The following is a 13,784-nucleotide window of genomic DNA, read 5'->3' as shown; positions in this document are numbered from 1 at the left end:
TATCAATATAACAAATGTCACACAGATATCAACATTGGCATCACAAAACGCTTGAAGTCCGTGGAGGCTAAAGCAGGTGAGACCTGCGTGTTCGAGTGTATCCTCTCTCGAGAAAGCTCAGACGCATGTTCGTGGAGCCTGAAAGGCCAACCTGTGACGAATGGAGGACGTTTCCAGATTAGCAGCAAAGGGCGCAAGCACACACTTAACATCAAAGGAGTGACTGGGTCAGACTCTGGAGAGGTCGTTTTTACTCTCAAGGACTTGAATTCGACAGCAATGTTGGCTGTGAAAGGTGAGGAGTCTGCTTAATAGTTCAAGTATATTCAGGGTTTTTTTTTTCCCTCAACCAACTGAAAGGCCAATCACACCTTAGATGGCTATTATGTATGTTGTGTTTAGTGTGTATGAATTGATTCATGCTGTTTGCCATGATTTGTGGTTCTTAAGGAATGTCAGGAAAAAAACAGCTGATCTGAGATCTGGATGAGGGGGCTTTAAGCCATTAGTGAGGCGGTCTCAGTCTGCTTCAGAAATTTAATTTAAGAGTAAATCAAATTAGCTTGTAGCATTTTTGGGTAGACGTGAGCCAGGACATAGTTCTGTTGCTGCAGAAATGGCTTGTGTTTTGGAGTGTTTGGCAACACAAACTGCTCTCTGCCATCTTTTTGTGCTGTTTCTCATGAAGTTCCAAAGTTGGGGATGTAGTAACTACAGATTTTTTTGCCATCTTCACTTTAGCATGTTCTTTAGAGTTCTTCTAATAACCCCAAACACCCAGCAAGTCTTTTCTAAGTTAGAAAAGCAGATAATGTAGTATTTGGGTATTTGCTAGCAACTTCATTAAACAGCTCCATTTCTCCCCCACCTCCCTCAGGTGAAGTTCCTACCTTCTCTAAAGAGCTCAAGGATGTTAGCATTGCTCCTGGAGAAGATGCTGTATTCCTCTGTGAGCTCTCTCAGGCTGGCTTGGATGTAATCTGGTATAAGAATGGAAAGTCGATCCAAAAGAGCCTAAAGTATGAGATGATTCAGGAACATAAAGTTGTGAAGCTGATTGTTCACAGTGTTACTGCTAAGGATTCTGGAGAATACAGCTGTGAGGTGACCGGTGGGCCGAACTCAAAAGCTCAACTGGAAATTAAAGGTGCTTCTTCAGTCATCCATGTTTATGTATTTGACTCAAATCAATTAGTTTCTATGCTGAAGTAGGGATATTTTCCTGTACAACCACAACAGTTTTATTCCTCTTACACCATAGCAATAATTAGAATTAAGATGCCCTTTATTTTATCTCTTTGTACTTACATTTAACATGGTGGACAATTTAGTTCAGATGCACTGATAATGTAGACTTTTTCCAAACGTAGATATCTCCTTACTGAAAGCTTCAACATATTAATTAAGCACGGTTTTCAATCGATTTAAGGAACATTGGTACTGTGCAATTTGTTACTATAAAACAATAACATATTTGAAGGAGCGAAGAGATCCTCTTTATAATCCTGTGATTTGCCTGTCATCCAAAACTAATTTCAGCTTTTTTCTATATTAAAGGTGGGGTCTCTGATGTTTGAAAGTTGACATATAAAATCACCAAAACAAACACGCCCCTAACCCAAATGGGTCCCACCCCTGTATTGATAGCTCCGCCCACACATACGTAACCCAGGCAACTAATGGAAAGAAATGTGTCTTTATCATAGCTGAAGGGAAGAACAACACGATTGTAGATAAACAAACAAGCAAAAATGACACACAAGCATAATCATGTAAAGGACAAAGGCATATATTAGTTCTGTGTAACAAAGCAAAACCAACGTTACTCACCTATCGTGAAGGAAAAAAGCGCCTCGGCGTCTTAAGTAAAGTTGGTCACATATTCACAGATTGGAGTTTCCCGAGTCAATAACTCCTGACCTAAACGCTGTTACTACACAAAACACGGTTGTAGCTGCGTCTCTACATTACTACGATAGAAAAGAGGTGTTATTTGTGTAGTAACAGCGTTTAGCTCAGGAGTTATTGACTCGGGAAACTCCAATCTGTGAATATGTGACCAACTTCCTGCTCCTTCAGTTCTCTCCAGCGCTGGAAAGCTGATCCTATATTAACACGTCCTACTTCTTACCTTATCATAAGTCTTTCTTCGCTTTCTTTCTTTGTTTTTATCCTCCATGTCAGTGTTAAAACCGCTTTCTGCTAATGTCACACATGCGCACTGAACACTCTCTCCGCCACATATTGACAAGACACGCCCCTTTCTGCTCATTGGCTACACGTTTGTTTTGATTTTTGTTTAGTTTGTCGTCCCGACAGTTTTCTGAAGCATTTCTCAAACATCGGAGACCCCACCTTTAATCAACAGGCTATGGTTAAATCAAGAGGTTTTTTTAATAGTCTTCATGCTTTGAGAAAAGATTGTAAAAACAGACCATCTAAAAAACAATAAACAAAAAAGAATCTCAGTGTAATAACAGTACTGTATATGGTAAGTACTTGGGTACTTAATTTATTTCAGTATGACACAGGTTATCAATATTTTTTCCTTACCCCAATCCTTTCTTAACACCAGAGGTCACTAACTGCAGGCATCAAGAGGTCCTTGCAATCGGTCACTCCTGGATAAAGTCATGTACCTAAGCATGGGGTGTACATATAGGCACGATTTGTGCATAGGGAAAAAAATGCATCTCCTTATTTACCAATTCTCTTCTTGTTATCCAAATTGTCAGTTCCTCCTGCCTTTTTTACTCGTGAGTTGGAGGACCAGAAGGCTTTGGAAAAGGAAAGTGTCACCTGGTGCTGCGAGCTGTCTAAACCAGGTATAACGGTTCAATGGCGCAAAGGGGAAGTAGACCTTTGTTCTTGCTCCAAATACGAAGTCCGTCAAGATGGCCACCTTGTCCAGTTGGTGATCCATGACGTTGACCCTGAAGATTCTGGAGACTACACTTGTGACTGTGGAGATCAGAAAACCACAGCACATCTAGAAGTAAAGGGTAGGATTTTAGCAAATCTGGCTTCCGTGTGAAGGATGACACAGCAGGTTTATCACTTTTCTTCCTTTCACCTTCACTTCTTCACTTGCAGCACTACCCATTCTGTTTAAAATACCTCTGAACAACCTGGAAGCTGAAGCTGGGGAAACCGCCGTATTCCGGTGTGAACTTACCAAACCAGGAGCACATGTAGTATGGAGAAAAGATCAAAAGATTCTACGATCCAGCAACAAACACCAATTAAGGCAGGACGGAGTAGTGGTCGAGCTATACATCTACAAACTTCAGGAAGCAGACTCAGGAGAGTATTCCTGTGATTCTGGGTATGAAACCACTTCTGCCCAACTCACGATAAAGGGTAGGAACCATCATTCTACCTTCTTAACTGGCTCCAGTGATGTTAAAAGCTCTACCTCCTTTCCATGCCACTTTCCTGCATGGTTTGACTCACATGTTCCCAATCTTTCCTTGCTAAAAATCACAAACTCTCTTCCGTCTATCCAATGGTTCCTTTCCTTTCTTCTTGCACGGGATACATTTCTCACATTTTATACTAAAAATTTCATCACTCGTCACCAACTCTGTGGCTGCACGGTTGTTTTAGGTAAATGGCATTACTGGTCTTAAATGCATAGGAATTAGGTATAATTCCTTAACCCCAATTTAGTACCATACATTGTTAAACTATAATTGCTAGAACACTTGGTACTGTAAAATCTAACTTAAGCTATTCTATCTAACATTATTTTCTTCTTTAGAACTATTATGCACTGTTGTAAGTTTTAAGCATTTCAAAAACATTATGTCCAAAAGTTTAGACATCAGACCGTGACACCCATTGTTGAACGTCCCCATTTATTCCTTTGTTCCTGTTATGATAACCTGCAAACTTAAGGGAAGGCTTTCCATTAGATGTTGGAGAGTGGCTCTGGCAGTGTGGCTGTGAGAACAGACGTTGAGGTCTGGGGTGCAGTTGATGTGCCAGTTCATCTCAGAGGTCTTCAGTGGGGTTGAGATCAGGGCTCTGTGCAGGACACTCAAGCTGTTCCACTCCATCATTAACACACCATGTTTTTATGGAGCTCTAGCTTGTGCACAGGGGCACTGTCATTGTGGAACAGGTTTAAAACTCTTGTTTCCATTGTAATGGTATAGCATTCAAAGACTCATTAGAAAAATATATGCTTCTAATTCTAGCAGTTTTGGGAGAAAATCTACATATGGGTGTGAAGGTCCAAATATTTTTGGCAATATTGTAATTGAAAAGAAAATTTCAGGCACCTAGAGGCACTTATTTATCAAAATGAATACAAACTATTTAGTATTTATGAATTGAACCACAATAAAACCACAATAAAAAATATAAACACGGACACAGTTCTAAAACCTTGACTAAATGCGTTCATGCATATAATTTAGTATGAGAGGCATGTATGGCAGCTTTATGACTTTATGATCGGTTCAATTGTAAAAATGTCCTCAGACGAATCCAACATTCACTACCCACATTAATAAAACTGGCTTAAAATGTATTCTGGATGGTTGTGTATTAAACAGAACTTGACATTACTATTGACACCGGGCTGAAGAGCTGCATTGTCAATGAAGGAGATGATGTGGCCTTTGAATGCTTTGTATCTCATGACGCCGCCCAGAATGTGAACTGGGAACTTCAGGGTGTTCCTCTCCAGAGCAACGAGATGAACGTAATCCAAGTGGAAGGCAAAAGGCACTCGCTTACTCTAAGGAGCGTGACTGAGAAAGACTCGGGCACCGTGTCCTTCCATGTGGGAAGCCACACTTCGTTTGCTTGTCTCACGGTTAAAGGTAAAGTCTGTCTCTAAAGGCTCCACCATCTACAAAGCTTTGCACCATCTCCTTTCTGAACTAATTTCCTCAACTTTTGAATAACAAGATTTGCTATACCGAGGCAGTTTTTACGGACAACTAAATAACTACAAATAAATTGTTGCTTGATTTGAGTAAGCACTTGTTTAAAGTTTTTTTTTAGTTACGAGTAAACAATTTATATTTATTTAACACAAAGGCGTTCCTTATTATGCCACAGCTAGTGACCTACTATTAGAGAGAATGATCATAATTGTTGAAAAATTACGTTGTTCTTTTTATCCATTTATAGTTTATGGTGGATGTTCCACAACAATTGCAGTTCCCTTGCCAGCTTTTTCTGAAGTGCTGAGAGTTTTATTTAATTAAATTATTTATCTATCTATTGCTGTTTTTAATGTTGTGGCATGTCCTTGAGGTCCTTGTTGTTTTTTTAACTAGCAATCAAAAGTGCAAACTCTCTCAGAAGGTAAAAGGGGTTGTTCCATCTGACTAAATAGTTACCGTTGTTGTACTGTTACACTCACAACAAAAACTCTTGCCCACTGTGAGTATCCAAGTATTTGTGAAACTGTTTTTTTTCTTTGTACTATATAAAGACAATTAATTTTTTTTTTTATTATTATTATTTTTATATGTGTTTCCAGCTGTCCCTGTGGTCCAATTTACAAATGACTTAAAGAGCCAGGAAGCTGTAGAAGGACAGCAAGCTACATTATCCTGTGAAACCTCGACCCCCGATGCCCATGTGATCTGGAAGAAGGACAAAAAAGTCATTTCTGAAGGAGACAAGTACACCATTCAGAAGAATAACACAACCCAAACTCTGGTGATCTACCAGTTAACAGTGGGCGATGCTGGAGAATATGTGTGTGAAGTCGGAGACAAACAAACCAAAGCCACCTTGAGCGTCAAAGGTGATCATTTTGTGTTTCTTTGCATTGTTCACTGATCAAATTCCCGTCAAGCATTTTTCAGTTATGATGCAGAACTCATTGACTTTACTCTTGAACTCTTGACATTTTGAGTTACCAAACTCTAAAATGGTATTCAATGGACTGTTAAATAAGCTTCTAATATGGTTTATGGACGCATTTTCCTTAGAAAGAGTTGGCTTTTTGTACACTTTTCTTTATCTAGAACATGTACGAATTACAAGAGAACTTAACGACGTCACAGTGACTACGGGCGAGGACGCCGTGTTCCACTGTGAGGTGTCCCAGACAGGAGTAACTAGTATCGAGTGGTGGCTTGGCTCCAATCACCTCCAAAACAATGACTTGAATCAGATCAGCAGCCGAGGGAGGGAGCACAGCCTAGTGTTAAAAATGGTCACGCCTGACGATTCAGGTGATGTGGCCTTTGTGGTTGGCTGTGAAAGGACGGTTGCTTCCTTGGTGGTGAAGGATAAACCCAAAGGTAAAGGGTTAGATCTTTGCAAGTGCTTGTGAGTCTCCAGTACTACATCTGCAGATAGCGATATGACAGCCACATAGTATCTGTGAATACCATGTTTGCTTTGGGTGCATGTATGCGTAACAGTGCCGTTTTATGTTGTGAGCTATCTGAATTTTACTATGAAAGTCGATCCTAACACTAATATATTCAGAATGTTATCCAGGTCCTCCAAAGACAAGTCTCTTGCACTTCAGGAGGCAAGGAGATAGTATGAATGCATCCCTTTGCCTTGTTTAGTTTTGCTTTTTAGACAGTTCAGCTTATGCCTTTTGCTTGTTTCGGTTGTTGATTGCATTGTAATCGATCCCTTTCAAATTTACCGCCATTTCTTTGCTGTTCCTCTTGCATTCATCAGAATCCCAGATCATATTCCGCAAGGAATTGGAGAACCAAGATGCTGTCGAGGGTGACATGGTTACGCTCCGCTGTGAACTTTCTAAGCCCGGCATTAATGTAGAGTGGCGTAAAGGCGGAGTTATCTTGCAACCCGGGAAGAAGTTTCAGCTGAAGCAAGCGGGATGCTTACAAGAGCTTCAGATAAACGACCTGAAACCAGAGGACAGTGGCTATTACACTTGTGATGCTGGAAATCAGTTAACAACAGCTTCAGTTTCGGTGCAAGGTAAAGAACGTTATTTTTTACTTTAGCATTTAGCAAGTCATATCGCTTTAGGAGTTAACTGTTAACTCTTTCATGCGTACTATGCACAATTTTGATATAATCTAATTTTGTGCAAGAATCCAAAGAATGGCATTGTAATTAATGATTTTTTTTAAAAGATAGCGAAACCATTGTAATTCCTAAGCCATCTAAAGCTAGAATGTTTTTAAATCATTTTTTTGCATTAAATGGTTAAGGATTTATTGGGCAGTTTTTTGTTCATGTAATTTTTTTTGTGTGTGTTTGGTCTATTAGTATTTCTAGAGAAATTTCAAGGTTGATGTCTGGATTTCTAATGTCATTTTTCATGTTGAACGGCTAATCCAAAGTTCTCTGTAATGCATATGTGGTGGTCTGGGAAAATGCATAGGAATTCACTGTGGTTAAAAAATTTTTATTTGATTAATTAATTACATTTTTTTTGGCTCTACTCAATGGAAACATATTTCAAGATTATGCTACTGCCAAAAATAATCCAACATAGAAGCAAGTGAATAAATCATTTTTGTTTTTGCTGCTGAGTCACTTTTATCTCAGGTATTAAGACTCCATCATTAGATTAGGCAATAAAAGTACAAATGAAATTAGAATGAAATCTTTTTACTTTAAACAGAATTGTTTGAATTGAATTCTGTAGTTTTCAGTACTGTGTTCAAAATGGCAGCTTCTCAAGGCTTTCCCAGGCCACCGTGCAGGTTTTCCTACAGTAAGTCCACAATGATCATACAATTTACAGAATTTCCTTATCACGTACTGTAAATTGGGCATCAAACCCCATTTATATTATATATTTGCCACTTTCTGGCAAGCCCGTCAGCAGTTTAAATACATGAAAAGGAATTAAGCCAAGTAAATCCATGCTCACATTGACGTTTTTATGTTTCTATATAAATCAGCTGAACACTAAGGGACGCTATTGATTAGCTGTTTGTCTCTGGTCTCTGCAGAGGCTGAGGTACTCATTGTGTCTGGTATAAAAAGCACTGATGTCTTTGCGGGAGAGCAGGCAGTGTTCTCCTGCCAACTGTCTCGCCGTGCCAAAGGGAGAGTCCAGTGGTGGCTGGATGGCACCCGTTTGGAGAACAGTCCCTTCAGTATTATTGGTGTGGGTGAAGACAATATTCACACCCTCACCCTAAAGAACCTGGCGCCAAGTGACTCGGGCACCATCCTGTTCAAAACAGGGAGCTTGACATCCTCGGCTAGGCTGTTAGTTAAAGGTATTGGACCAGGTGGAGGTGTTGAGGGGTGCGGATTAGCTCTTTTGTTAATGGCCCTGCACCACTTGAAGGAAGTCTGTAGACCAGGCACTGGTCCATGATTTTCCTTAACTTGACAAACTAACAAAAGCCCGGCATAACTGCTTTTACTTGTACCTTGTTTTACTCTTATTTTTTTCTCATGTGCCCATTTTCATATACCACAGAGCTTAAATCTATCATCTGATTGGTTAGAAATTTTCTAGAACAAAACCTTCAACAGTAGATTTAAGGCTGCTCAGCCAATCACAGGTGTGTGTTAATATACTAGTTTTGCATTACTTATATAGTAAGAAATAATTTAAAGACTTTAATCACTAATGTATGTTAGGAAGTGTAGAAATAAATACATACTGAGAAAGTTTTGGGTAAAAAAAAAAAAAATTGGAGTAAAAGGTTTATAATGCTTGCAGTGGCCTCCAAAAGCACTATCCCCCCTCAACCAGATGAATAAGTGTCTTGCTTGGCAACTCACCTGTGCATGGCCTACATTGTGTTATTTCAGTCATTTGAAATGTTTTAGGAACATCTGGTTATTTGCAAATTAGCTGTCATTTTTTTTATTCCACTAACATCTGATGTTGGACATAAGTCAACACAGGAGAATTAAATGGAACATCAATTACCAGGAACACGCTTGGGATTCCGTGTACTCATTTTTTTCAGTCAATGACCAAGACCCCATCTTAATACACTGACCATTTTCTTGCGTTTTCCAGGTGGCCTTACGGTCTCCCACTTAATATTAGAAACCATGGTTGCATACATGGTCTACTTGCTTAAATTCTAGACCCCTTCATTCTGAAATTGGGCAAACTACATTCAGAAGTCATCATGGTGGTTCAGGTCCAGTTTGCAGACTGTACTCTTGAACAATGCCTATGTCACAGATGGTTGTACTGTATGTTTTTTTTTGGGGGGAATAAAAAGTTCACAGTGCTCCAGTCAGTTGTGGATGAGAATCCTTTAAACTCGCCACAGACCACACAATATGACGACGCAGTACAGTATGTCTACAAATCTGTTAAAGATTGAGCACTGTGCAAAAACTTTACAAATGTCAGAAAGGCTATAGGATGCAATGACTGTCATTTAACATAATCAGGCAATCTTTAAATACTCCATTACTTCCTTTGCCAGATGGACAAACCTATTGATAAAATGATGTTGAAATTCTGCATATGGATGATGTATGGCTACATAAACTTTCCTGACTGGATTCTTAATTGACTTAGTCTGCCTTGCGTTGAAATAAATAAAATGGAGGTTAAAGTTTGTGCCAGAAATCTGAAGTCGAACGACTAATTGTTGGTAGGATTTAGACCCTGTGCTTCCATACGTGATTTCGGGAGCTTTGTTGGTCTAGTCGCTTGCTTTAGGACTTTGCAAACAGCGGCTGATTAGGAGCCAATAGGGCTCCTAAGGCATAACGTTCATATTCTTTAATTCTGTTCTATCAGAACACAATCAGTCTAAAGACTGTAACAGATGTCGTAACCCTTGATTATGCAATATAATGCTTCATCGACCCATGCCTAAATAGTACTTAACCAATTCGCTTTGCTTCATCTGATGCATGTACATTTATTATAAAAATTATTTTACATTTTTTTATATGTGAAACAAATCAGAGAAAACTGAAACCTTGCCATCATATTGGGCATGTGCTTTACTGTACCACTGTTCCTACTTCACCCACGGTTTTTAGATCCTACTGTGGAGGTAGTCAGTGCCATGGAGGATATCCACGTTGCAGAAAACCAGCCTGCAGAGTTCATCTGCCAGTTCTCAAGGCCAGTAAGGGCCATGTGGAAGCTAAACGGGCAGCCCGTGCAACCTGACGCCCACAGGCTTGTAGTGGAGCAAGACTGGACTGTAGCACGGTTGTACATTAGCCGGGTAACCGCACAGGATGTGGGTGTATACTCCTGTGAGGCAGAAGGGACCCATGTTGAGGCACACCTGAGGGTGCAAGGTGAGCCTACCTGCAGCCCGAACTCATGAGTATTATTAATCGTTAACGGTTTTATAAAGCTCTAGCCAGTATTCTTTGAAGTTGTCAGCTTTTGAGCTGTCTTGGGGAAAGATACTGCTCCTTTAGCATCACTCAATGGGTCCAGATCTTTGTGCCATAAGGAATCTGAAAGAGTTGTGAGGCTGATGAATGCTGATGAATGGCGTGTTGGAAAACTTCAGACTATAGGAATAACTTTTGGAACATATGGAGGCAGTGAGGTTTAGTTATTATCCATTTTATTTCTACACGTACTGCTGATCGTTCATTATAATCAAGTTCAAAATTTGTAGTGTTTTATTACAATCTAAACCTGTCTTACAGCTAAACCGATTGAGATCATTCAAGGCCTGGATAATGTGGAGACCATTGAAGGTGGTGAAGCACTTTTTGAGTGCTCCCTATCTGTGCCTGAGTCTAAAGACTGCCGGTGGTTGGTCGATGGAAAACCTGTAAAGGAGTCCGATAAAGTGGAAATCGTTTGCTTCGAGAGTGGTCGTCGCCACCTTTTGCTGCTGAAGGACTTGAGAGCTGGAGACAACTGTACAGTAACCTTTCAGGCTGGCACTACCTCCACCTCTGCCCTTCTCACAGTCAAAGGTTAAACAATTCAGGAATTTGCTGAATACTGATGGAATGCTTATATTAAATTAGCAATAATTTGAAATTTAATATCTGAAAAGAAGATTTATAGTATTCTTTAATTTTTGTACATTATTTTAAAAATGCGATTATGTTGTTGTGGGAAGATTTGTACATGAACTTGGTTATGTTTGATAACCAAGCCATGTTCTATACAGTAGCTTATCTGTATGTTAGTCTCTGTGACCAGAATATCGCCCTGTTCAAAGCCACACCGTTCAGGATAGCACTGACTGCCCCGTACGATATTTATGTGGAAGAAATGTTTTTGGGGTGGGGTGGTGGGGGGTTTGTTACCGTGTAATTGTATACATTTTTTTTTTTTTTTATTTATTATCTCTTATGTAATTTGGGGAACTGTAAATTTAGGGTGGCAACTGGAAGTGGTGAAACCTTTGGAGGACAAAACCGTTGTAGCTGGAGAGCCAGTGGAGTTCATTTGTGTCCTGAACAAGCCTGTACCAGAGAAAGACGTAAATTGGTACGCTAATGGTTCAGAACTTCGGCCAGATGACACATGGGCGATGAAGAACAATGGATGTGCATGTACCCTGATTATGAAAAAAGCTCTTGTTCGGTCACCTCTAGAAATCACGTTTGCTGCTCAGGATGCTATTTCAGTGGCCAAGCTAGTGACTATTGGTAAGTGCAACTATTCAGTATAACAATCATTTTGCTAACCTCAGCAAAGTTAAGAATTTGATGTTGCACTCGTGTTATGTGTTGAATCTTAGGCGTACCAGACCCCCCTGAGGATCCTGAGCTGGTCACTAAGGGACCAACTTCAGTGACCCTGTCTTGGTTTACACCTCTCAGTGATGGTGGAAGCCCAATCCTTGGATATCGCGTAGAGATGCGGCAAGTGGACAGTGCTCTCTGGCAATCCTGCCATGCCGAACCAGTATGCAATACTGAGTTTATGGTGGAAAACCTTATTCCTGGCTCTGGATACAGGTTTCGGGTGGCAGCTATAAACCGTGCTGGTATTGGTGACTCTGTCCAGCTTCCTCAAACTGTGACACTTGGTAAGAATCTTCTCTTCGTAATTCAATCCCAACTTTTGGAATTGGTACAAAACACAAGATCTAGTGAATAATTTATGCTCAAATATTTAAGCCCTTGAGGACATGCATCTTAAATTATATTTCTATTTTGATTTTTAGATGCAACAGTGACTATTGCCAAGAAGCTGAGTGTTTCTGAGCTCCAAAAGGGGAAGATTGCCCGTCTGGAGTGTGAGCTTTCGTCTGAGAGTAAGCAGGTTGTCTGGCAAAAAGATCATCAAGAGATTGAAATGGGAGCCAAATACCAGGCGGTCACAGAGGGCAAATTCCAAATTTTGCTCATTAAGGATTTTCAGCCTGCTGACCAGGGGACGTATGTTTGTGTGGCCTCAGGAGAAGCGAAAACCTCGTTATACCTTGAACTTAAAGGTACCGGCCTATGTTCAAATTTTGTGCACCATCAGACTACATTTGTCTGACTCTATGAACTTTTCTTTCATTTTTATCATTTGACCACATTATCAGTAATATGACACTGTTCTTTCTTTCAGGAAAAATATTATTTGAAATTCTTTCCTGTAACATCTCACAATGTTTCTTCTGCATACAGGGGATACCACAGTGATAACTCAGCTTGAGGAAAGTGGCCAGCCTGGCTTGCCCCCTGAGGCTGCTTCTGAGGGTGATCTGCATGTTTTATGGGATGCACTGGCCAAGAAGCGGAGGATGAGCAGGGAACCCACCCTGGACTCCATTTCAGAGCTGCCAGAAGAAGATGGCAAAGACAAGATACAAACTCAGGAGGTTAAAGTTGTGGAGAAAGACCATATCAAAGAGATGGTAAAACCCATTGAAATCAAACCAGAGTTAAATCTATATACCAGTTCTGAAGATGAGACTGTTGGTGGTTCTTCAAGTCTGGTGTCGTACCTTAAAAAGAGCAGCAGGTCCGCCATCACGATGTCCAGCGAAAGTGAAACCACTGCATCTCAGAAGCTTTACGAACATTTTCAAATGACAGAGAAATCTGTGCAGCAGACAATGGCATCACCACCATTTGAGATCTCAAAGGAGGACAAGGATGAGCTGCAGGAAGCGGCCATCAAAATCCAAGCCGCCTTCAAAGGCTACAAAGCGAGAAAGGACATGCGCCCAACCTTTAAAGAGGTCTTTAAGGACCAGAACAAAGAACCGAATACGACCATACATCTTGAGTGTATTGCAGACGGTAAACCAGACAAAGTCCGGTGGCTGAAGGATGGTAAACCACTGGTAGATGGCAAACACCACCACATAGACATATATAATGATGGGACTTGCTCTCTGATCGTGCCAGCTGCTACAACTAATGATACTGGGCTGTACACTTGTGAAGTCACAAATAAGTATGGCGTCGCATCCCACAGTGGAAAAGTCATCATTGGATCCGTGCGAGAGTCCTCCGGACGTCGTCCGCTAACTCTTGGTTATAGTGCGGACAGTGAGCCCGAGAGCTCCGGCAGCGAGATGGACGAGTCTTTACGACAGGCAAGCAGGAGGCTCCAGAAGCTGCTTCGTACACGTCTTCCACCAAATGTAGAAGAGGAACCTTTCCTAAGTGCAGACGAGGGTGACCTGCAGCCGCCGGATCCGCATTCGTATCGCGAAGACGATAGCTACATCTACATCCGTTTTGACACGCGCAGCGAAGCTCAGGTTGCGTCCCAGCGATTCCAGGAGATGTTCACACACCAGGGTGTGCCAGTAGACACCGCCATTATTGAAACCGGAACTAAGATAGAACTTCGCATCAAGAAGGTGGGATTCAGTCAAGATGGTTCCCGAACACCAACTGAAGAAAAGCCGATTTTCGTGTCGGGTATGGCAGATTTACAGTTATTGTTTTTGTTTTGTTCT

General features: G+C 40.8%; 1 protein-coding gene across 2 annotated transcripts in view; it reads left to right on the top strand.

Moving 5' to 3' along the window:
- Positions 1-13,784, top strand: part of obscnb (obscurin, cytoskeletal calmodulin and titin-interacting RhoGEF b) — a 52,690-nt gene that overhangs the window by 23,902 nt on the left and 15,004 nt on the right. For both annotated transcript variants that reach the window (XM_060871041.1, XM_060871040.1), the window contains exons 34-48: positions 26-295; positions 878-1,147; positions 2,736-3,002; positions 3,094-3,360; positions 4,560-4,829; positions 5,498-5,767; positions 5,991-6,269; positions 6,664-6,930; positions 7,917-8,189; positions 9,937-10,203; positions 10,567-10,842; positions 11,254-11,526; positions 11,619-11,909; positions 12,048-12,317; positions 12,499-13,746. In XM_060871041.1, the coding sequence (XP_060727024.1) occupies positions 26-295; positions 878-1,147; positions 2,736-3,002; positions 3,094-3,360; positions 4,560-4,829; positions 5,498-5,767; positions 5,991-6,269; positions 6,664-6,930; positions 7,917-8,189; positions 9,937-10,203; positions 10,567-10,842; positions 11,254-11,526; positions 11,619-11,909; positions 12,048-12,317; positions 12,499-13,746 (5,058 nt within the window). The remainder of the gene's footprint in view (positions 1-25; positions 296-877; positions 1,148-2,735; positions 3,003-3,093; positions 3,361-4,559; positions 4,830-5,497; positions 5,768-5,990; positions 6,270-6,663; positions 6,931-7,916; positions 8,190-9,936; positions 10,204-10,566; positions 10,843-11,253; positions 11,527-11,618; positions 11,910-12,047; positions 12,318-12,498; positions 13,747-13,784) is intronic.

The sequence above is a fragment of the Tachysurus vachellii genome, chromosome 5 (genome assembly GCF_030014155.1).
Source record: "Tachysurus vachellii isolate PV-2020 chromosome 5, HZAU_Pvac_v1, whole genome shotgun sequence".
Lineage (NCBI taxonomy): Eukaryota > Metazoa > Chordata > Actinopteri > Siluriformes > Bagridae > Tachysurus > Tachysurus vachellii.
Note: the sequence above shows the minus strand (reverse complement) of the source record. Positions and strands in the feature narration are given on the sequence as shown.